The 25000-nt window shown below is 38.4% G+C and overlaps 1 protein-coding gene across 9 annotated transcripts in view; it reads left to right on the forward strand.

The window, feature by feature from the left end:
* RUNX1T1 (RUNX1 translocation partner 1) overlaps positions 1-25000 on the forward strand; it is a 114616-nt gene that overhangs the window by 86411 nt on the left and 3205 nt on the right. For all 9 annotated transcript variants that reach the window (XM_017730405.1, XM_017730410.1, XM_017730406.1 and 6 more), the window contains 5 exons: positions 114-199; positions 831-1032; positions 8935-9003; positions 14912-15102; positions 24111-25000. The exon at positions 24111-25000 is cut by the window's right edge and continues 3205 nt beyond it. In XM_017730405.1, coding sequence (XP_017585894.1) covers positions 114-199; positions 831-1032; positions 8935-9003; positions 14912-15102; positions 24111-24386 — 824 coding nt within the window. In that variant the 3' untranslated portion in view covers positions 24387-25000. The remainder of the gene's footprint in view (positions 1-113; positions 200-830; positions 1033-8934; positions 9004-14911; positions 15103-24110) is intronic.

Raw genomic sequence — 25000 nt, forward strand, 5'->3', positions numbered from 1 at the left:
CTAGAACAGATAATGTATGATATTTTTGTCTACAGGCTCTTTTCTTTTCTGCTTTTTTTTTTCCCCATAGAGGACTCCCAACATTGTAAACACGATTTGCTCCTCTTTGGCAGGGTTGCATGGCACACGTCAAGAAGAAATGATTGATCACAGGCTAACAGACAGAGAATGGGCAGAAGAGTGGAAACATCTTGACCATGTAAGGGCTAAATATACTTTTATGTATTATTGTCTGAAAGGAGCCCTTCTTAGATAGGAATTTAAAATTGTTCTTTTAAAACATGTCTGAATTCCAGAACAAGTTTTGAAAGCTTTGCTGATTAAATTAGAGGGCTTGATGTTCCCCGCTAGATAGTTCATACCAGGCCTTGCTGATAAGTGTGTCCTGCAGTGTCCTAATTATTACAGTCTGCCAAAAGAGGTATGGACTTTGTCTATAAACACTGGATCTGGGGCTTGGATTTGTTCCTGAATTTATTAGCTCTTGTAAAATTTGTAGGCATCAGTTCTGGACCACATCTTGTGTCCTCTGTGGTGCCATGTAATACTAGTGGTAGGACTACAGCCTGTTCAGTTGTTTTCTCCTTGTCTTTGCTCTTTCTCCTGTAAGTCTCTATATGTATAGTTTAGGATCACCTGTTAAAAAGGAAAGGATTGTCATTCTTGAAACAAGTCTAGAATTTTTCAGCTATAGTTGAGGTTAACAGAGAGGGGCTCCTTCATTATTAAAACCCACGCGCTCAGTACATTAACGTTTTCTTTATTATTATGTCACTCTGTGAATAAAATGTTCTTCTTTGTTTCTGTGCTCCATCCACCGCTGTGAATAGTTGTTGAACTGTATAATGGACATGGTGGAAAAAACTAGGCGATCTCTCACTGTCCTACGGCGATGTCAAGAAGCAGACCGTGAGGAGCTGAATTACTGGATACGGCGGTACAGTGATGCGGAGGATTTAAAAAAAGGCAGTAACAGCAGCAGTAGTCATTCCAGACAGCAGAGTCCAGTGAATCCAGATCCAGTTTCATTAGGTACAGTATCTTTATTGAAAATCATGTACTGATTCTCTTTGAGTTCAGTTAAGTGATAGATGATGTTTGCATTTGTTCTTCTGATTCTTCTGTTATAGTGATGATTCCACTCTGCTGACTACTGAATTAAGTATAACTCTTATGCCCTAACAGTGGTGTTGCTGGGTGGAATGGCTTGAGTGTTTTTGGGCGATGCTTGGTAATTTGCTTTCCATTCAGCAAAGTCTGAGAGTGGTGGGGGGAGGACAGACGGGCGTGTAGGGGTGGAAAAGCAGTGAGATGTGCACTGACTCTGTCCCTGCTGACTCCCCCTCTTGCCTGATTGTTTAAGAAAATCTGTAGGTGCTCCTGGATTGTTTGCACTTTGAAACAGAGGGCTTTCACCTTCTCAAATCAAATGACTTGGAAGTTGTCTTTCTAAGGAAATGAAGAAAGTTGTAAAGATATAGGCACTTCTTAGCTGTACTTGGTTTCTGTTTAAGAAAGGAACAAGATTTGGGATGCTCACAGCCATGCTCATATGATCCTCCTAGGTCTGTGTCCATCACTGCAGCTCGTGCAGGTGTGTCTGAGGTAGTCTGGGTACTGTTTGTTGTGTAGTTCCATGAAGCTGTGCAGGCCTTGGCTCAAGCTGCAGAGCTTGAGCTGAGTGGGCTGCTGCTGCCTAATAAGGACCAAACAGCTGGGCTCTCAGGCTCTCACCCCTGCAAACCTTCACGGTCACACTTGCACGGTACCTCACACAACTACTCTAAGAGGACTCTGGTCTATAAAAAGAAGCTTCTACTTTGGGGGCTTTCTGTAAGTTATTAGTATTTTGGCCTTCTGCTACCCCATCTCCTCATTTTCATGGCAGATATGGTAAAGAAACATCTTGGTGATGCCTTTTTATTGTTCTTGTTCTTTTGAAGACAACAGGAGACTATGCTTGCTTGTCTATTATTGTCTTATAAAAAAATAAATTTTATCCAATGCCATCTACTCAAAATCATCATAAACTGTGCTCATTAGTAGAATTGCATATGTGTGTTATTTTTTTGCAACTATATTTTATTTTTAACTGTGTTTTCCTTTTGCCTTTAAGAATAATTTACTAAGTCAAAAATTTATTTAGTTGCAAATAGAAAAACAGAAAAATATAATCCCATGTCCATCATTCTCTTGGTAAATCTCTAGAGTTATTACTGTAATATTTAGTGCCTCTTGATAACAAACAAATCTTTTATGTGTGTGTGTGTGTCAAATTACCTGAGTCAATAGCTCTATAAATGTGCTCCAATCAGTGGAAGGAAGGGTTATGGAAATGCTGTTCCCAAGTTCACTAATAAGTCTAGTCCCTAGAGGAGCCCTTCTCAGAAAGTATTCATGTAATGGCTTGTAAGAACAGTGCTAAATGTAATGTAAAGAAAGACTCATAAATATGGCATCTGAAATGTCAATCACATCTGGAGCCTCAGGAGGAACACTTGTGAGTAGATCAAAAGCAGTGGCTCACTTCTCTAGTAAAGCTGTGGTGCAAAAACAGACAGGCCACAGTGCTTGTGTAGTTAGTAGGTAAAAAAAGTGGAAGGTAACTTGAGTATTTATATATCCCCAAGGAAACTGGAACTCATGACATTCATCAAAACTTTATAATATTACAATCCAATAAAAATAGTTATAACCACAACAACAGGTACAAAAGATAAAATTAAGATCAAGCATACAGTTAGATCCCTATATTAGCATTTTGTTTGTGTATTTGTCAAGAAGAATTCTTGGAAACAGCAAAGTCTTCTGGCTTAAAAGATAATTATACAGCACAGCCTTTGGCATTGGACACACCAGTCAGCTCTGCAGTACTGTGGATACAAATGAACTGGCTGAAGTGCAGCCATTCAATTTTAACATGTCCATTTTGGTTATTTGGCTGAAAAAATACTTCTGAGACTCACAAACAGGAAACCTGGATTGCTTCAGTGATGTACCATCCATGTCAATCATAAATATTGGTAAGAAATGCTTTTATGTCTGACATGACAGGGAGAAAGTACTTACTTTGGAGTCTATGGAAAGCTAATCTTTATATTTCCTCAAATCTGCAGTAATCTACTTAACGAAATGAAAACCTCTAACATTAAGAGGTATAATAAAACTAAAGCAGTTGTCTGTGAGCCTTGAGATGCTTTACGGCTTTTTATTTTAGTTTTGAAGTGAGGAAAAGGGATTGCAAAATTCCTCCAATATTTTAATTAAAGTACCACAACATGTAAATATCGGGGAGGTTGCTACAGAGATTCTAAATGTCAGTTATTCCCCTTTGTACCTTTTTTTGGTTATTTTTTTAAACAAGGTAATCCACCCTTTAAATCCATCTTGTCATCTCCACTAGCAAGGGAGAAAAAAGAGGGGGCCATGTGGCTACATTATCTGTGCCTTTGTTTCTTTTTCGTTATGATTCGAATATCATCACCGAAGTGATAACTTCTCACTTCAAACATTATGCCACAGCCTGCATAGATAGCTCTTGCTGAAAAACTCTGAGCTGAAATCTAGCATGGATAGTTTGAGTTCAAAAGTAATTGAAGAAAATTCTGGTTGTCATTTTGAACCAGTAGACCATTTTTCCTGCCAAAGATTTTGTGCTTCTTTTAATTTGACATTCCTATAAATCATGTTGAGCATGGCAGTTTGCAATATCTGATCAATATTTTTCTGTGGATATTTTTAATTAAGAAATTAAATACTTGATCATTCATTTTAATGCAATGTAATCTAATACACACATTAGCTAGCTACAACAGGTTTCAAGCTCCCATTATTCTCCAAGAGTGTGCTGAAGGTAAGATGGGTCTATTCTTTTCAGTCTGAATAATACATGTTTATGAAAGTCTAAAAATGACTCAGACTTTATATATATTCACTTGATTAACTGTGATGGTCTATGAAGTGAATAATACATCATCTGACTCCTCCATTTCTGCTGAAGAATTTCAGTACTACATACTGCAGCAGGACTGCAACTTTCATCCTAATAGTGAATAATTACACATATCAGACACTGTATACTGAAATACACACAGTGGGATAAATTAAAGATGAGGGTTCTTCAGCATTGTGGGTTATAAACAAGATCTATAACCATACTGAGTGCAGCTGTGGCTCTAGATAAGTGGAGCAGGCACACATCAGAAGGTCTGCAGCAGTGTTGATATTTTGTGTCTGTTGAATTTATCTGAATGGAAATCTTACAAAATAGAGTTTGAAATCTCCAACTGAAGAGTGCGAATACCTGCAGGATTTGCCTCAGGAAACCAGGATTCTCAGAAGTGTATGAATTTGTCAAAACCACATAGGTTAGCCATTTTTAAATAAATTTTTAAATGTTAACCCTTTCAGACCCTTTTTATTGTCTCTGGTGCTGTTTCCCACCATTTTTTCAGTGTTAAGTCAGAGCATTCAATCCTGCCAACACATATCTATTCATGCTGCGATTATAAACCTGTTCTTTGCCATTTGCAGATAATCAGCATTGCTGTGATATGCATGATACTATCAACATGAGCTACCCATAATGTTGTGTGAATACCACAGTAACATTTATAACTTGTAATTCTAGAATGTAAAGCCTCTGTGATACTGGTCACTGATGACATTAAGTATTGCTCTTAATCCATTCGCTGCATGGGAGGCTTGGGCTCGATTGTGGCTTACTGAACTGCATGCTGTTAGGTAGGGCTCCAGCTGTAGAAACACTGCATGTTTGTCTGCTCAGTTCTGACATGGCCTCTGCTTGAGGATGATTCAGTAATACAGTACCTATGTGGCTTTGCTTTTCTTAAGAACACAACAACTATATTTTTAACACAATTTCAAGGGGTGTAGTAATAGGCACAAAAAATGTATTAGAGGGCAAAGAAGGGCAAAGATGTACTTAAAAATGCTGGAAACACTTGCCCCCCACCCAGGTTTGCAAGGTACTCTCATTCAGTATTACCCACCTTCTGATCTGTATCTCTGTATTTCATTATGTGGAACTGGCACACTTTTGAACTTGACTCTTACAAAAAGGCAGTGAATATTTTATATTTGTTGCTCTGAGAATTTTTTTTTGTTTGTTTTCTGTGTCCCACTAATGGTGTTACATTTATTATAGGATAGAATGAAGCAGAACTTGCATATGAAATATGGAAACCACATAAATACACAAAAAGGCATATCTATTTAATTTGTTCAGGACTGCTTATATGTAGCTTTTATTATTTTTGAGCCTTAATATTCAGTACAGCATGTAGGGTATTGTTGTCCCTGCCAATGTTTTCATAAATGCAGTAAATTATAAAGATCATCAAAATGTCAGCTGTCCATCATCATTTCTTAATACTTTGTATTATATAGACTTGTACGTCACTGTCCAGTGATGAAAACCTCAATTCTTTTCTTTTGCCAACCTATCTCCTCTCCTTCTTTCCAAATATTAATTAGGCTTTTTAAGAGTTTTGAACATAACTTTTCCTTCTAAGTCTTTCTATTCTGTTTTCTAGGGTTTGAGCCTTATTGTCACATGAGCATTCATATCATTTATTGGGTCCTAGCCTTTCATCTCAGTTTCACTTCGCAGATCCATATTTGTGGCTGTTGTACGTCTGCACATCTCTCAATACTTTCAGCACCTTTTCTTTTTATCTTAAAGTGACCAAAAATGTTCAGTAGTATGTGAGAGCTGAAACCAATGCAAATTTTTTTGTTTTCTTCATGTGTATTCTTCTGTCCCACTCCAACAACTTTCTTACTATTTCACAAGTTTATTTCACATTAAAATAGAAAATTTCAATACCATTTTTGATATGGAAATTCTCTTTTATTTTTACCTCATTTAAGCACTTACAGACAAGTACAGACTATTCTCATACTTATGTCCTTTTTATTTTCCTTGTTCATCTTTTTAATTTGGTTCAGTAGGAGCTGGACTAATTACCAACACATGCTTTCATGCCTTGCCATGAATTTCAAGTAAATTCAGTAGTGTACATACTGTTGTTCTGCATAATAACATTGCTGCATTGTCACCATTAACAAACCTTTGTTATTATGTCTGACATGTAAAGCCTTTTCTGATAACCTTTTCTGAATGATCTGCCTTGTCACTTCAGGTTATTCTGAATTTTCTCTGATTTCATTCCATTTCCTTTCAGGCAGCATTTTCTTTGACTTCTAGGTGCTGCAGTTAGTTATTTAGTATTATGTGTTTTCCTCATTATGGCTTTTTGCAGTTGCTTTTACATTTAGTATTTTAGGGACTTCACTCAGTTGTGTTAATCTTGGTTTGAGTTTGCTAGATGTCCAAGTTAAGATCTTTTGTGCTTCAGTTTTAATGAGCAATTTTTCTGATTCTTAAGCTGAAGAACACCTTACCTTAAAAACACTAATATCCTCCATTTATACCCTCTGGTCATTTCCTGTAGTTTACCCCCAGAAAGAAGATTGTTTTCACAGACTCATCACCGCTGACTAAACAATAGCCATGTTACTAAAATTTTTCTTGCTTGGAAAATATAGTTTTTATTATCTTCATAAGTGCTTCTTGTCTTTTTTGTGCACCATTCCAAACTATGGGAAAGTCTCTCATAAGCTCTTGATTTACGTCTACTTGCAGAGGATCTCATTCCTCATGTAAATAATTTGTGGTTGGAATAAGAGCTTGATTGATGTTTATGTTTTGGAAATTTTAACAATTAGCTGGCAATCTGGTCATTTATGTCATTGAATTCCATTTTTGGAAAGTCATGTGTACCAAAAAATCAGTTCCACATCTCTCTCCTTTTTTTTCCTTTTTTTTTCCTTTTTTTTTTTTTCTTTCTTCTTCTTCCCCCGAATACTAAGAGCCACAGACTTTAATCAAGGTTATGCTCTGCTTGCAGTGGACGGTACCTTAAATAACAGGAAAACTCAATACAAAGTAAAGACATGAATACAACAAACCCCTTGTTTTGCCGTATTTGGAGCCTGGTTGGGTCTTTTCCTGCAGGTATTTCATGAAGAGCAAATAAGAGTAGTTTAATTTTTTGCCTTTATTTTTCTTGAGCTTTCAAACAATATTTTCTGCTGCTGGCTCTGTCCCCCTAACTGAACTGGCACTGTGCCTGTAAGTCTAAAAGCCTTTAATAAGGGGTGAAAACTGTACACAAGGCTATTCATCATCTCCATAATCATGCAAGCCAAGCGATACTGAGAATTTTCCCATTTTTGGTATCAGGTCTAAAATCCTCTATCAAGTTGATTAAACCAATATAAATAGCTGTTTTGTAACATCTACACACACACACACACATATACAGTCTTACTATTTTATGCTTGAGAGGTGTGAAAGTCTGCCAACAAAAATCTATTTTAAATTGTTGTCCCATACTTCAGTGACAAACAGAAGAGCTGGGTAAATCCACTCAGCTGCCTGTCAGATGGGAAGATGTACTCCCAGTCAGTGTCTGCAGATTCTCATGCTAGAAACTACATCTGTGAAACAGTGCACGGGGATTGGGATTCCCTACTCTCTCTTGAAAAAGCCCCTGTAATTTCCACCTTTCTTAGCAATACTAAGTGTCATCTTTTAAAAGCATTTATGTGGGCTACTGTATGTAAACAGTACTGCATGGATACATATAGTGGTGTAATGATTTGAAAAACCTGATGTTTCAACCTTTTTCTTAAAAATACTGCCTTTTGACCAAGTTAGTGAATAAAAAACTTGTAAGATACAAAAATGAATGCATTTAGTCAAAATTAGAATTCAAAGAATGGCAGGTATGCTCTTGTCATATTTCAAGCTCAGACATCAAACAGATATTGGATTTCTAGCAGCATGTCTAAAAACATTCAAACCTGTCTGTAATGTAACAAATCAAGTTGTTTTATTTAGGCAATTGAATTCTGACACATTGGCAATAATAATCATGGCAGTGAACTTAGCTTTATGTGTTTGGTTGGTTTTCTTTTTTTCATTTTGTCCTCTATTACTTTGAATAATAGTTAATCAGTTTTTAAATTGTATTTGAAAGGAGCAATTCCAATTTCATCTGCTGAGGATCTGTATGCCCTGTCTCAGGCCAAAGTGAATTTTCTTTTTGTATTGTCTGATCTTAGGTCTCTGTGGAAGGAATCTTACTGATTTCAGAACTCTTAGGGCCAGGCCTAAAGGTTAAACCCTTTTTAAAAAAAAAAGGGGGAGAAGGGGAAAGAGCTGTCAAAATGTGTTTGAAATATGTGGGTGAATTATGAGCTTCAGCTCCAGTGAGGTTGTTTGGCAGTGTGTATTTAGGGGCTTAACCTAAAATTAAAGGTTCTGTTTTTCAAACTCTTGCAGCTACAGTTGCCAACATGGGCTCAGATATAGGAAAGCATAGCTCTGAACTTAGAGAAACACCCCTTTGCTTTTCTGTGGACAGTTTATTTGATCACTGGAATGACATCTTGACTTTTATCTGCACTCATCAGTAGTCATTCTTTTGCACAGAGCAGAAGTGCCAAACCTGCACTGTTGCCCTCTTTCTTTTTTCTTTTTCATAAATACAATGACAAAGGACAAAGCATGTCACTCCCTCAGTTTGTCTTGCAAAGCCTCTCTTAAAAGTGTGGATACTGTCATACAGAGTTGACTCAAAACACTGAAAAATAAAAATAAAATGAATGTCTCAACTTGGCTTAAGATGAGACATTCAAGTTGTAAGAATTGATCTGGTCTATGTGACATTCATGAGCTATGGCCATGGCATCCGTTTTGTTTTGAGGAGAGAAAAACTTCATGTGGTTTCTTTGTCTGAGCAATAATTAAAGAGAAAAGGTATTTTTCTCTAAGCCTTGTTCTCAACAAGCAAGCATTGCTTATGGTGCTCTTTCTTTTTTCCTCTTCACCCCCTCCTCCTGCAGAGTCTCATCGGGAATTCCTTCACAGGCCTGCATCTGGATACGTGCCAGAGGAGATCTGGAAGAAAGCTGGTAAGAACTGTTTAAAAACGCCAGCTTAGTCTTCTGGCAGCTGTGTGTAGTTGTTAATGCACTGATGTGAGGAATTGGGAGGCGGGGGAAGGGCTTACTAGTAACAAGAAGAAATTGTGTTTAATAATCTTAAACTGGAACTGATCAGGACATTAAATAATTTTATAATAGAAGCATGTGCTGCTATAGTTAGGGGAATATCAGTACTTCCAATATGGACCCCTATTTTCAGGACTTCTAATGGTTTCAGGCTGAAACTTGATATGTTAAAAGTTTGTCTGTTAGCAATTTTAAAAAAGAGAGGTTAGTGTGGGTGGGTTTTTTTAAGCTTCAGGGTTCTTACCTAGTTAAGGTTAGAATTCCCAAAGGAGGGGAAAAAACCTAAGTACACCTGTTTAAAAAAAGGCTTCAACTATGCAAAGTAACCATTCTTAATTTAAAAAAGATTTTGTGCCTGTCAGCCCCCAGCGAAGACTGTGCTCATAAACCTGCAGAGTTTGCAATGAAGTCAGCAAGTTCACATCTCTGCAGCTGCTCTGGCTGTTTGCAGGGCATTGACAGCATCTGCCTGTGCCTGGAAAGCACCCTGGGCAGACGTTGTGGTTGTGCAAAGTTTTCTTAACACTTTGAAACTCTGCCTGAGCACAGGAGTTTCCTGGCAAGGCTCCCACTCTGGTGCTGGAGCTAAATCTTTGCTCTTTTGACACTGACATCAGAGCTTCCTTGTTTTCAGAGGGGCCAGGAGGCAGCTCTTGAACTCCATCAAGACAGTTGAGGAGCTATATATACACCCAAACACGCCCCCCTGCTTTTGAACACCTGTATAACCATGAAGTCTACAGCAGCTGTCTGAGCAGCAGTTAATGATTAAATGGCAAATATGCAGCAGTGCTGATGCTTTCTGATCAAATCTCCTGTAAATGCTTAGTACTTTCCAGGGTATTTTAAACTAGATACACAGGATACATGTAAAAATGTTACGCTGTTATCTTGTTGCATCAGACAAGAAGATGTGTTTTGTGTGTAATGTGGGTTTATCTTGTAAAATATACATTTGCCAAAGTTAATATTTTTAGAACTATTGAATTTTCTGTGAAAAATAGTAAAACAATGTACATGTTCTTGGTTTTGTCCAAGGAAAGTGTAGCTTTTGTAACTCAGTGCCCAAGAATACTTTTAAATTGCCATATTTATGTTAACATTTTAAATGAAATCTACAAAAAAAAAAAATGCAATCCCAGGAAATCTCACTAAGAGGAGCATTATTCTGTTGAATTTCAAAAACTTTATTCCTCTTGCAAAATCTAGGGTTTGATGTCATCTGGCATCAGGTTATTTATGACTCACAGATTCAGTACGATAAAAGAAAAAATTTCTTCATAATTAACAGAAGTTATTGAAGCTTTTGGCTTGAGTTTTGAAATTGGATGTGCATTCACACTGCATGTATTCACAAATGGTAGTGTACAGGAGTTGTGACGTCATCTCGTGAACATCTGTGTCATCAGTTCCTTTGAAAAACGTTTTCCCTTTGGTCCCATTTCTGGTCTCTTATTTTCAGGCTGATGTGGGTTTAAATCAAGTGAGCATGCCTGTGAATTGGGGAATAAAAGAAGTGTGACTATACAGGATGCATACATGTATCTGTTACTAAGTCTAGTCAAACATCAGAAAGCATACTGCTTTCATAAACCATGGTCCTGCATTTTCAGGAGGGTGCTCTGAAATTGGAGGTCTCCACAATTTCGTGATCAAGGCAGTAAAGGTGCAATTCAGCTCTGTGAGAATAGGCCTCTCATGCCATTTGAGATGGTCCATAGTTTCCTGGTTGGGCAGCAACTGCCAGTCAAGAAGACTACAAATCCCTCACAGGTCATTTCTGTTGGCTCAGTATGGATCTCTTGGTGTGTCAAATGTCTGTAAAGACCAATATGCAGAGAGCTGAATCAAGTATGAGAGTCTGTTTGGAATGCTGAATCCATTGCACTGAAAGAATTGGCATAAAAACCAGTTAATAAGCAAGCTCAAAAGCATGTGGAGAAGGGATTCACTTTTAACTTTTGGAGATTGATAGACTCTAGTGTAATTCTTGGAATATACCAAGTTAGGCATGTGCTTTTGTGGTTGCTGGAGCAAGGACATATTATGTACCTCATGAGTTGAAGCCATGTAAGGCCACTTCAGTTTCATACACCAGTAGAAAACAGTCATCAGTGCCCTGATTAAGCTCACTGAATTATGGATATGGGGATGAAGAGTGCAAGACAAATTCTTGGTGTTCCTCAGCAGTCAAGAGGGAGGGAGGCAGGTAATGAGGATCAGTCAGATCACAGGTTGGATGACTTGCTCTCTGGGAATACATACTTGCCTTTATTAAATACAGAGAGGGTGGAAGGCCCATTGTGGGCTGCTGCAATAGTTCCTTCTGTACCATGTAGAAACTGTCTTCTAGCCATCCCTGTCACTTAGCCAGGCCCAATGTCCATGGCAGTCCAGCTGTAAGCTCTGGGGTTACAGAAGAGGAATGAAATGACCATCCTTTGTCATACAAAGACAATAAGGGTCCTGCACATTGTACAGAGTAGTCCTGAGAAAGAGATGATGCATTTTGGGATATGATACTGAGATAACTCTTTGTCACCAACTGCCAATGGCCACACTTGCCAGGGTCAGCCTGAGAGTGAGATGATCCAAAATGTTGTGGTGGCACAGGACTGCAGATCTGCCCACCACCTTTCTTTTCTCATCATGTGGACAAATGTGCCAATGATGTGAGGGAGGTGACCAGGAGCTGGCTGGTGAATCATCATTTTGGGTGAAAGAGAAGTACCTCTCCTAAGTCTGCTCCGAGGACTTGAGACCATGCTGAGTAATGCCTATTCCACACAAGCCATTTGCTTCCTGGAGCTTCTCTTGTGTGTTAGTGCTGCTCAAAGGGAAAGAAGATTTCAGTTGCATTCCTAAAATGACAGTGAATTTGTGCCAAGAATGCTTAGCATTGTTGGGAAGGCAGAAGATGCAGGTACATGCATCTTAGATACTTGGTTTTAAAAACTTCCCAATTTTTGCTTTCTGATACTGGAATCTAATCACTCTTCCATTCTTTGGTAGTGCGGGGAAAGGAAGGGTGCTGGTATCATTTTTGGTCTTCATAGCTCAGCATTGTCAAGGCAAATAAAAATCTCCTTCACTTTCACCCATATCACAAACATATCTTAAACTATGAAGCCTGCATTCTATATCTATAAAGTATCAGTAGGCAGTGAAAACATTTAGTTTGAGAAGCTGTGAAGGAAATCAGTGATATGAAATTTCATCTGGTTATTTAGGTGTTCATGAGTTTGTAATATATTGAAATGATAGTGCATTGTGACCTGAGATATTTTAACTTATTTTCACACTTAGTATAGCACAACACAAATTCTGTCATCAACGTTAATGGAAATATTAAAATCCAATCCATAGTTAAAGCCAGTTAAAAAGTATCAGTCAGGCATATGTGGCCTCGTAAGCACTTTCAGGCATCTCCATGCTCTTAGAAGCATTGCAACAAACTTATACAATATAGAAGATAGAATTTTCAATTTCTATATTTGAACTGAAAAGAAGTAGATTATCTGGAATGAAAAACTAAAATTAGAAGTCCCTCTAAAAATGTTGGAGTATTTTGCTTCTGTTTAATATAAGAAACTGGCATTTCTAACCACTGCAAACACCTAACTGTAAAACTAAATTCATATGATGTAACGAAAGTGCATCATGCCATACAAAGATCATTTCTATTCGTAGCAAACATCAGCAAGAATACAGATTTTCTCAAAGAAATCCACTTTGTCAGTAACTGCAGTTCGTAGACACGAAATGCCTGTATTTAAGTTGCCTCATTTTTTTGAAAATGGTAATAAAATTGCATCTGTATGTTTGCCTGTGTATATTTCTTTTCTTGTGATCAGTGAATGGTTGCAGTTGGTAATAAATATTCAAGCACCTTGCAAATGTCCTACCAATTCCCTTTGCTGATCTGTGTGTGCCTGTGGGACTAGAATAGGAATGCATAATTTAAATATAAATTGCCTGATTTGCATATACAATTAGACTAGCTGTAGCTTTGATCGTAAGCAAAAATTATTGTCCTGTATTGCCACTTAGATAGAATTTTAATTCACCTTGAATATTCAAAGTAAATTAAGCTGTGGCTGTATGGTGGAAGGCTATGATTTTTTCCTCTCTTGAGGCTTTCCCCTAAACAACATTTATGGTAGGGTAATATAAGGGCATATTTTCAGCCTCATAAAAATAAAGGCATAAGTTTTATCTGTAAATCCCTCCCCACCCCCTTGAAAACTTCAGTTGAAACCTCTCTTGCAGACATGCAGACATGTAACATGCACGCATACTCCTCAACAGAACTCTTCTTTCATTTTAGGTAGCTCAGTTTTAGTCAGTACATGGCTTAAAGTCACGTCTTTATTGTAATTTGCTTAATAACTGGAAATGGAGACTTCATGTAGTCATCATTTTTTAAATAACACGTGCAGAGCTATCAGACATAACTCAGGAGAGTGACTGGGTATCTGTACATAAGAGTTATGTCTGCATGTGCATGCACATAAGTACATGGGCTAAATACATGGACTAAAACTCAAACATATAACACCATTCTAATACTTAGATTTTAATCTACAGTAAAACATTTTTAATAGAAATCTATGGTTTTAATTAAACACAACATTTAATTAAGGTGGGTTTTAAGTGCGTGAAACAATTAAGTGCAAACACTTGAATGAAACATGTCATAATTAGTTTTAATAAGAGTGTTAATTGGTACTAGGTTTGCCAAGTTAATAATTACCGCTTATTAAATTTTCAATTAATCATTGTCATTTTGCTTTGAATAAAGATGAAAATTAGATAAACTAATTCAGGGGGAGGATGGTTTCCTTGTTAATTAGAGCAGTTAATTAAAAAAAAAAAGAAATTACTTGTTTTAGTTGTCAATTAAAAGACTGTTCATTAGTAAAATCTTTGCACTCTTCCTGCATCAAAAGCCAAATAACTAATTTGAGACAATCCATGTTTTCTAGAATAAAAGATATGACACTAGTATATACCCAAGGAAGGGCTCATACTATCATAGTTGTTTTATGAAAAGCATGAAGGTTTGAGTTTAATGAATCGGGGTGCCCCTGCTCAGTGTTAATTGTGCTCCAAAGCCTGTCTGGGCAGGGTGTGCTCAAGAGCTCAGAAGAGCCAGAAAGTCAAGTCTTCAAGTATAAACTTAGATTTGAAGGAGAGATCAAGAGGTCAAATGAATGTTCATAAACAAATCTTAATTTTGTCTCATAAAACAGTATGTCCAAGAAAAGATATTAGACCAGTGATTTAAAATTTTGAAATAAACTCTTGGGGATTTTTAACTTCATGTATTTATTTGTTAACATATGGGGAAAAAATTGTTAAAGACCATAAATCCTCTCTTAATTCCCAGACATTAAAAATACATTTTTAAAACAGTTTGTAATATGTCTTTAATAATTATTGTCCAGTATATTCATATATCTACTGTGCTGCAAAACTAATTTTCCAGCGTTTAAAAAGATTGCAAACAAAATGGACCAGACATCTGAAATGATTGCACATAAAGAAGTACTGACTGAGAATCACAATAGCAAGAATCATTACTAGTGTTAGAGACTTCGATGATGGGGAAGTAGAGAAGCAGCTCAGCACTTCTTGAGGATTCTTGAGGAACCAGGTTCCTGTGTGTCCTACTCAGAATGAAGATCGTCATTATAGTTGAGAATAATCTCAACATAATAATAACAATAGTGATGCACTTCCCACATCAGTCCCATGAAGCCGTGTGCCAGATGTGCTGTGCTGATGAGGATTTCTCCCTGCTTTGCAGAGGAAGCTGTCAACGAAGTGAAGCGCCAGGCGATGGCCGAGCTGCAGAAGGCAGTGTCGGAGGCCGAGCGGAAGGCTCACGACATGATCACTTCGGAGAGGGCCAAGATGGAGCGCACTGTTGCTGAAGCCAAGCGCCAGGCGGCAGAGGATGCCCTGGCTGTCATCAATCAGCAGGAGGATTCAAGTGAGGTAAGGGCCTTGCTGGGCAAGCATCACCTGTGGCTGCAAACCGCAGGTGTGTCTGAGCTGGCTTTAATCTGTGTGACACAGGACTTCAGTGCCCTCTATTAACTCTTTGCACACCTGTTTTGGACATGTATTTCAGGCATACACCAAGTTCCAAATTCTCTTGGCTATGTTGTAATCTGAGCCCAAAACAGCCAGTGAACTTGAGCTCTGTTCTCACCTTTTAACTGCTGCTTGGGATTACAAATAATGTGCACATTGCTGTTCTACTTTGACTTTACAGTAGCTTCATTTTAAAGCTCTTCAAACTGCCATACTGAATAGAGAAAAACATGCTCAGTGGAAAACATTTGACACTGAAATCTAATTTAAACAAAGAAATTATTCATGAAAGAGATTGTAGAGCAAGGTGGCTAAAAACTTGTCTGGGGAAAGTGTTGGATGTAGAAGCAACTAGCAAAAGATGATGGTTCCTGTAGGACAGAATGTGAATGTAAATTTGCAAGTGTTTCCTTATTTTTAATGTGTTGCTTTGGCTGCAGGGAATATTTCAGAGTTGAGGAGTGGGCAAAGAGCATTTAGTAGGAGAAAAAATAGACTGAAAGATCAAAGAGTAAAACAAGAATAAGTATGTCAAGCCTTGATGTACTTTCAGACCTGAGAGTGGAAACCTTGAATTGTTGTGATACAGGACATTTGACACCATGACTACGTGGAAGCTGGAAGTGAAGGAGCAGCATGTGTTTGACCAGTGCTGCACCAGTCTAGATAGCAATTAAATGTTATGCTTGTTACAAAAAAAAGAGTCTTAAGTTAAAACTGCCCTTAAAAATAGACATGACAAAGAAATTTTGTCAGTTAGAAGTTATTTCTATATAATCTTCATTTCACAAGACCACTGAAATGAAAGAGCGTTACCTTCATGAAGTATTTATTGTTTGTATACTAACATCTTGACTGTAGTAAATCCACTTTTTAATATAACTTCTAAACAGCAGGGAGTTGGGGAAAAGAGTAGGTGACAGTCCCTGTTATGTGGGGACATACATTCGTGTATGCTCATGTCTAAACACTTTGCATGGGCTGGATGGGCAGTATTTTAGAAGAGTCACTTAAGTTGAGAGATGCAGATGAGCTACCTGCATCATGCTGAGAACACTGGCAGAAAGCACCAGCACATAAGTCAGTGGCATGCTGCAGTATGCATCTGTAATTTGAGGGAGCGTAAGTTTTTAATTCATACCAGGCTTCTCTGGAGATGAAAGACCATTGTGGGATCACTGAATGCCCAGAGTTTCTCCTTAATGTGTAGCAGATGAATAACAAGGAGACAAAAGGAATTGATTTTCAGCATCTGAAATTTTCTCAGGAAGAAAGGGACTAGGGGAAGTATATGTACCCTTTAAGTAGTAACTGTTCCATTGTAGATTAAATGAGACATAAATTCAATTTATTGGTCTTTTGTATCTAAGATACTCAAGGACATTTTCCTGCACTGTTCATAGAAAGGGCATTTTTCTGATATAGCATCATTAAAGAGCTGTCATTTTATGCATGTATATATACAAGAGACTCCTATTGTTAAAACCAAAATTCCAAAGGTAAATACCTTTGGAGGAAACAGCAAATTAAATCTGTTTAGTAAACTGATATAGTGTAAGCAGGACAGAGGAAGTATTTACGTGCCAGTACATACAGCCCATTTTTCCACAAGCAAATATGCATCCAAAGGAATGTGCAGAGGGTTTGTGTGCTGTGATTAACTTCTGAGCAGTTAAAGCTCTGGAAAAAAACCATATAGCAACATCTTTACTTCTGCTGCAGAATTGATTATAGGGTTTTTCACTTCTTGGGAACAGGACTTTAGGCAAACAGTTCTTTTAATTGCATTCTAACAAAATGTGGCTGATAAGGTTATAGATGTTCTCAGGGCTGTGTCTCCTCAGGGAAGTTTACAGGCCTTCTGGACCTAGAAATGAAGTCTAGTGTCCTGATCCTGCAGCTTTCACCCCTGTGATCATCATTTGAAGTGCAAGTTTTAGTAAGCCATCAGAGAGAAATCAAGTTTGACAGTTTGTTTACAGGTGATTGATTAACTGTGAAGGGAGATGTTGGCAATACTTGTTTGAGTTAGATGTATTTATTTATAAGTAGTTCCTCTTTGGCTTCTAATTATTGCAAACTCCAAACACTTAGAGCAATGCTTCTCACAGTTACCTGTTAATTCAGGCTGGTCACCTTTTCAGGTGACTTCTGTAAGAATGGACTGGACTTCTCCTTTGTCTTTGGGGACAGGAGATCAGTTTGCCAGTGTTTGAAAAATGTTTCTTCAGAGATGAGACTGAGTTTTTCAGGTTTGAGGAATAAACTCCACATTTACTTTGGTATTCGTTATTTCTTGGATCTTTCTGTGGACACTGCTCCTCATTTGTCTAGGTTGTAAGTCTACATAAACTTCTCTCTGTTTACAGCTTTCAGCAGAACCCTTCCAGCAACACAGATTCCTGTGTGCTTAAGGCACCGGCATAAAACTTCTAGAGTTTGAATATTACCAAATATGAAACTGTTACAGTGCAGCCTCTGAAGTCTTTCAGGTCTAGGGGGAATGCTGAGCATCTCTCCTTATTTCTTATCCTTGGTGGGACATTATGCCAAGGCCTGCAAGAAAGCTCACTGTAGGCTGCTGTATAACCTCCATGCAGCTCCTGACAGAGAATATTTCTCTCATGGGTGTAATTTGTTCTTTTGGCTGTTGAAACTATGAATGGAGATGAGAATTTGATGCCAGATTTGTAATGTATGAGATACAGTTTTCAACTGATATGGCCACTCCCTGTCTGTTGGCAAGGTTTCTCCCTTCATTTGTTGTTCAGTAAAATGCAGCCTGAACTTCGCTGAGGCTTCTTGAAGCTGTTCTGGTGTGAAAATTATGTGGTAGGATTTTTATTGCAGTCTTCTCCAGCTCTCAAAGTGATCGCTAGTACAAAGACCCAGGATTTTTGTGATTCTTATAATGCAGCCTCCTCATCTAAGACATTTCAGAGGTCTCACAAAGAAAAGTAGATTGGATTTTTTTGAAATTTTTTGTTGATGTTGCTGATTTCTGTGCTGGTTTTTTTTTTTTTTCCTGGTTTTGTTTGTTTGTTTTGGTATTCTGTTTTGCTTTGTTTTTAACCCAGAAAAGGTAGGATCCCTGAGTGCAAGATTGTCTTCAAGAAAAAAGTGAAGTTGGGCATATTAAGCTGACCAGACCAAAATTCCAAAAAACTAAGGGAGCACAAGACAGGAAGAAGACTAATAGGGGAGGTGTAATATTTGGAAGCATCTTGACTTTTAAGAAGTGGTCTGCAAGATTTTGAGAATGACCACGTTACATAGCATAGGTAGAATTTCTGACTCTGACTTGACCTTTGTTGAACTATTGTTTTTTAATTATCTTAGAGTTGTTCAGCATGGTTTAACTAGCACTCTCACTGCTTCAGTGTCTGTGCATTTACTTCCTAAAGATTTTCATAGTTTCTTCACATAAGACCTTATAACTGACCAGCTAATATTCATGCTTTTCTGTTATTGAAATTGGTTGAGAACCAGCCAACAGAGCAGGCTGCTGCTGGAAGGCAGAAGGACCAGGAGAAGGCCTACCTGTCAGCATGGCTGTTCCTGAGCCACAAATTATTTCTTTACCAGTTCCTTACACTTGCTTGACAAAAGATGACCCATTCATCTGTAGCTGGCTTGGCTAAGTACAGAAACATGTGTGAGCAGCCTCCTCTCTAATGACTGCTGTGCTTGCTTTGGCTGCAATGTGCTGTTCCGCAAATCAATTTTAATAGTGAGGGTGAACAGTTTAGCAAAGAGACTGACTGCCCAGATTGTAAGGGGGGGTGGGATCATCAAAACATCTGTCTTTCTGGTTTGGTATAAAATGCCACTGAAAAATCTGACACTCAGTGTTCTCCCTCAGTTTTGAATAGGTTGGGGGCTGGGGACAGGGAAGGAACACAAATGTTTCAGTTCTCTCTACTTAAAGCAGATGCTGACATCTGCTCAGATGAAACAAGTATGTAACTGGTCCAACACTGCTTTTAGGAGATGTGTAATGTTAGGGCTTGTTTATATTGCAGTGGTTCATGTTGTATGTGAATATCACACCTGACATTTTGAAGACAGCTGGCTTCAATCTCTGCTGACCAATCCATTGAGACCAGGACCGTGCCAGCAAGCCTGACTCTGAGCATCAAGATGGTGTGATTCAGGCAAGCCTAGTTTTCAGGCTGGCATTAAGTTTAATACCTATTTCAGCTAATGTTTAATTTTCTTGGCTGAGCATCTCTTGGAAAGTCTCACATCATCCCCTGCAGTGGTGGGTGATACAGAGGCACCAGAGCCATGTGTTCTGCACAGGATCAGCCCAGATGTGATGTGAGCATTGGCACTGCCCCAGACTGCTAAGCTAAGCCGGGCTCGCCAGCTTGCATGGCTCTTCTGTGGGCTGCTCCGCACTTCTGTTTTCAGGATTGAGCTACTTCCACTGACTTGTATGAAAGTTCATGTATTTCACTCAATAAACAGAGGCTTGGGCAAGCCTGGAGTGTTTGGTGATAGGTGAAACTTTACTAGAAACATCTAAAGGTTCGAATGTCATTTTGACACAGTGTGGGAATTTCCAAAGTACCAATATATTTCCATTTCCCTTTCTAATGAGTCTTGGATAAAATTCTCATAAACAACTTTGCTGGATTTTTTTACTGCTATTCAGCAGCTCATACAGTTCTCATTTATGCCCCTGTAGTTCCAGTGATTTCTAGATGTTCCTTTTCTTGTGGTTAGCAGTGGTAGAGTTTTGAATGCTATGGGCCTTGCAGAACTGGGAAAAATCTGGGTTCTTCATACCAGCCACGCTTCCTTTCATGGTAAATTGGAGAAATCCGGAATTTCTCAAAGATGACAGAACAAGGGCTTTTTTTTTTTAATTTAATCAAGGTCTATACTAAGTCTCAGTTGGAATGTCAGAGGAAAGCAAATACTCAATTCTTATTGAATATTTCAGAGATGAAAGCAACAGGATGGGCAAAATTACTGACGAGTATATGTTTTGGTACTAGAGACCACAGAAATTGAGACTTTTTGTTTTTAAGAATTTTCATGAGGGCAAACAGTAGTGTTTTAAGATGGAAGCTTAAGTGCATGAGAACTGAGAGTTTGACTTAAGATAAGACTGACCTAAGACTGATGTTCCTTGTCAGTTGAAAGAGGAGGATGAAACATGATCGGTGGCGTAAATTTGGAGTGTGATTTCCATCTGGTGTAATTTAGCACAATTTCATTGAATTAATCCATTTTCAAGGTAGTGAAGGTAAATTGAATTTTGTAGTCTGAGAATCTAGCCTTTTGTATAACTTCACTGTTTCACAGTCAAATCTACACAGAGTTAAACTGCAATGCAGTCCTCATAGTTTTAGCTACATCTGGAACTCTATAGAGCATGAGCTGGAAGTGCAGTGTAGTAGGTCACTACCTAAGGCACAATATATAAACCAGCAGAGGCTTTGAGAGACTGGCTTCTCCCTTTCCCAATCCATGGTCAACTCGAGCTGTACCATTCCCTGTGCTTTTCCTGTGCTTTAATAATGGAGATTCTCCAACATCTCTAGGCAATTTGTGCCTGTTCTTAACAGAATTTTGATCCCATTACTTATGCTCATCCATGTAGACATGGATGTAGACATTCACTGCAGTGATGTTTGGGTGCTACTGCCCCTTTTAGGCTACCATCTCACATGTAACTGTCTGAGTTCTTTTAAGTCTCTTCTCATAGCTTGTGTTTGCCTAACTTCTGATTATTCTGGCTGCCTTTCTTTGGGTTCTTTCAAAGTCTTATTTGTCCCGCTTGATTGTCTGTATTTGAAGTGCATCATCCCAACCTTGATAGTGCTCGCAGCTGGATCTTGCCAGTGAAAGGAGATAGTCTTAAATCAAGCGTAAGGCACTCCATAGTTGTGGTTCTATGCCCTTGTATGAAGACTGCCATCCTGTCACCAACATGACGTTGTGGCCATCTGTTGTCCCAAATGCTGTGTACACACCTCAGCAAGGGTGTACCATTTTGCTGGTACCTGCTAGAGCATCCCAGGAAGGAAGATACCCTGAGTATGTTCAATCCCATAGTGAGGCCAAACTTTGTGATAGCTGGATCTGCTGGAAATACATGAGCAGCAGGGGCATATGAAGCACAGCCCAGGCTATTAGCTCCCATCTTGAGCCTGGCTTTTCTTTAGTAGAATCTGGGGCTATGAGCCAGCACTATGAACAAAAAGCATTTGTTTCCAAATGTTGTGGTGCCCGAGCCTGATCTTTGCTGCTCTTTTTCACTACTTGCACATGGGAAGGAGCAATGAATCGTCACAATGGTGAAGGCTGTGTGGGACAGGGAATTCTGCACGTCAAATCCAGCTGCTGTCTCAGTACAAGCTCCCTGTGATGTTTGTGCTTGTTTATGTTAATTTGCACTGTAGTAATTTTTAAATGCAGTAAGTTGCTGTGTAAATGTGAGCTGTAAAATTTATTTTGAAATTCTTCTATTTTATGTGGTTTTATTCCCACAATTACACTAAAGTTGTAATGACCTGTTAAATTAGAAATAATATCTCCAATGAACAAAATCACATACCAAACAATGTAGGACACATTAAGTAATCATGTAAGGAGCCAGCTTAGTGCTTTACCACTTCATTAAAATCTTCCACCTATGTATCACTTTTCATGTTCTGTACAGTCTGATATTTAACTGATGTCTATTTTATTAAGAAAGTTGAACCAATACTGCTAGAATTAAACTACTTTTTTCTGACATCAGTACAGATCATGTGGTAAGTTACTGAAATACTGTATGGTTGCTCTGGTCACATCTGGAAACAGATCTCTACGTGCTCCTCAAAAAGGGAAGCAAAGTGAAGATTCTTCGGATGCTGGCCTATATTAACTAAACAGATACTTGAATAAGTCAAGTTTGACATCCTCATAGTAACTCCCATGCAATTAAAGCATGCACTTCAATGTTGCAAACAGATCTGCACAGGGGAGGAATTCCTGCAGCTGGGCATTTGCTGGCTGGCTGCAGCATTATTCCACGTGGGGGGAAAGTGTCATAGTCTGCATGGGGATGTTTTATACACGTGTATATGTTTTCAGATGAGGGAATAAAGGGAAATATGGGACAAACTCAGGGCTGGCAATTTAGTTGGAAGCAAATAGCTAGGAGGTTAGCAGGCATGGCAGTCGTGGAAACTCTGTGCAAGTCCAACTGTAGCAGAATTACAGCAGTTTTACTGATCACAGTACAAGCAAGCATCAAGCTGTCAAAATGAAACTTTCATCAGGATGAAAGAAATAAACAGATATTGTAATATAGAAATAGAATATATAATAAAGGATATAAAATAAATATTAACATATACACATCAAATACAAAATATAAATATATAAATTTTAATGAATATAATATATAATAAAATATAATAAATAAATATTATAATAAGGAAATATTAGTATAGCAAAAGAAGGAGAATCCAGGTACATCACACTTAGTTGTCTTTCTGGTTAGCAGGATGAAATGCTAATACAAAATGCTAATGCAAAAATGTCAGGTCATTTTGGTGTATGCATAAATATATCTATGTGTGTACATATTCATGTACAGTGGTCTAAATTACTTACAGTTATTTTTCATTGTGGAGATAAAAGGTTGTTTAAAGAAAAGGTGTTCGAGAAGAGTACAGCTATTCATTTTCAAAGGTGGATTTACCTCTCCAGCACTGGACAGAGTTTGAGCAAATGGACCTGAAACAGTGACTACTGAATCAAAACCAGGTGATGCCAGACAAGGAGTCTGAATTCCCGACATTTAACTACCAGAAACATCTGTTTCTGTGTGTTGGCAATTCCACCTTTTTTTTTTTTCCCCAAGTGTTTTTAAAGATGGGAACAATTTTATGAATTAAAAAAAAAAAGTCCCCAACACATGTATCTGTAATTACCTGGTTTAGTCTGTGTGTTTAATCAGTATGAATTGAGAATGCCATGTACCTTTGATTTCAATCTCAAAGAACAATTGGGCACTGGACAATTACTCTTCCCCCATCTGCCAGTACATGCCTATGCAAAAAAACCAAGCAACCAACCATCCAAAACAACGAAAACCAGCAAAAAGAGACAATATGGAACTTACGCAGGCATATTTTCTAAAGCCACTTGATTCTGATTAAAAGTCTTAATTTCCTTAAAATACTGTTTTGGATTTAGGTCTTTGTTTCATTCTCGAACTGGGATTTCTTTTTTTTAAGTAGTTGAGGAATATCACTTAAGGATTGGCTGTGTTCCAGCATCCAGCTGGCAGAGCTATGGAGTGTGTTAAAGTGAATAGCTCACGTATTCTGCAGTGGCTTCCCCATCCTGCCAAAGATTTAGACTCTAGCTTAACTGTTCACTGCCAGAAGTGCCACTGAGTCAAATGGTATTACTCAGACGATTAAAAATTAGGTTTTCCTAGGGTAGCGAGTTTTCCTAGATCAGCAAGTTTTACCTTTTCTTTTAAAGTCTTTTAAGTCTTATTTTCCCTTTCTTGTCTTGCATTAGTCCCTCTCCACTTTTGAAGAAGCACTTTTTTGTGTGTGCGTGTTTCATTATTTTTTAAAATAAATCTGATAGAGGAGCTAGCAGAAGTTTTACTGAAACTTTGTATTAGTCAGCATGCTGCTGGTTTCTGGATGTGGGGCATACTTGGAGTTTGCATCATTAGTACTAGAAACGAGCTGCTTCTGTCTTGCCCAGCTTCTGAAAGACAGAGTCCCCCATGTGACTGAAGCTGCTGTGGTACAGGTTCAGATACCCAAGGTAGCACCTACTGCTGCCTCAGTTGTCCTGAGGCAGAGGGTTGACCCTGGCAGCTGTTTTTACTGTAAAATTTAGGACACTAGCTAATTTCTCCCATCTCCCTCCTCTTTTGTTTCTAGAGTTGCTGGAACTGTGGCCGGAAAGCTAGTGAAACCTGCAGTGGTTGCAACACAGCACGATACTGTGGCTCATTTTGCCAGCACAAGGACTGGGAGAAGCACCATCACATCTGTGGACAGACCCTCCAAGCCCAGCAGCAAGGAGAGACACCAGCAGTGAGCTCCTCCGTGACACCCAGCAGCGGGGCCGGGAGCCCCATCGACACTCCACCAGCAGCTACTCCGAGGTCCACCACCCCGGGAACCCCATCCACCATAGACGCGACTCCTCGCTAAAACTGAACTCGAAACTCCGAAAACAAAAACACAACAGAAAATGAAACCAATTCCTCATCCTCAGATGTGCAAAGATTTTAACTGAACTGTCATATTTCAATACTTCAATAAGGAAAGAACTTACTGTATCTTGAGGTGGTAGAAAATACAGAAGGCCAGTAACGGGTCATAATGACTTATTGTGGATAACAAAGATATCTTTTCTTTAGAAAACTGAAAAGAGAGCAGAGAATATACACAAAATGATAGATTTGACCTCCTCCCTGTTATTTTCCAGTAGCTGGGATTTTAAACTAGATGACCTCATTAACAGATGCTTTACCAAACAGCAAACCAAGAGATTGCTAATTGCTGTTGAAAGCAAAATGCTAATATTAAAGTCACAATGTTCTTTATAACAATAATGGAAATTAAAAAAAAAAAAAAAAGAGAGAGAGAAAAAAATAACCCTCAAGGGCATGAGCATTGGATACAGCAGTAGACATTTTAACAAGAAGATGAATGGCGTCCGTGGGTTACTGACTGAACTTTGAAGACCCGCATCAAAACGCGCAGATGTGCAGCAGATTGGAAGGAGACACAGATGTTCATTTTTTTTCCTGTTTCTAAAAGAA

Source organism: Corvus brachyrhynchos, unplaced genomic scaffold, assembly GCF_000691975.1.
Source record: "Corvus brachyrhynchos isolate BGI_N302 unplaced genomic scaffold, ASM69197v1 scaffold302, whole genome shotgun sequence".
In the NCBI taxonomy this organism is placed as follows: domain Eukaryota; kingdom Metazoa; phylum Chordata; class Aves; order Passeriformes; family Corvidae; genus Corvus; species Corvus brachyrhynchos.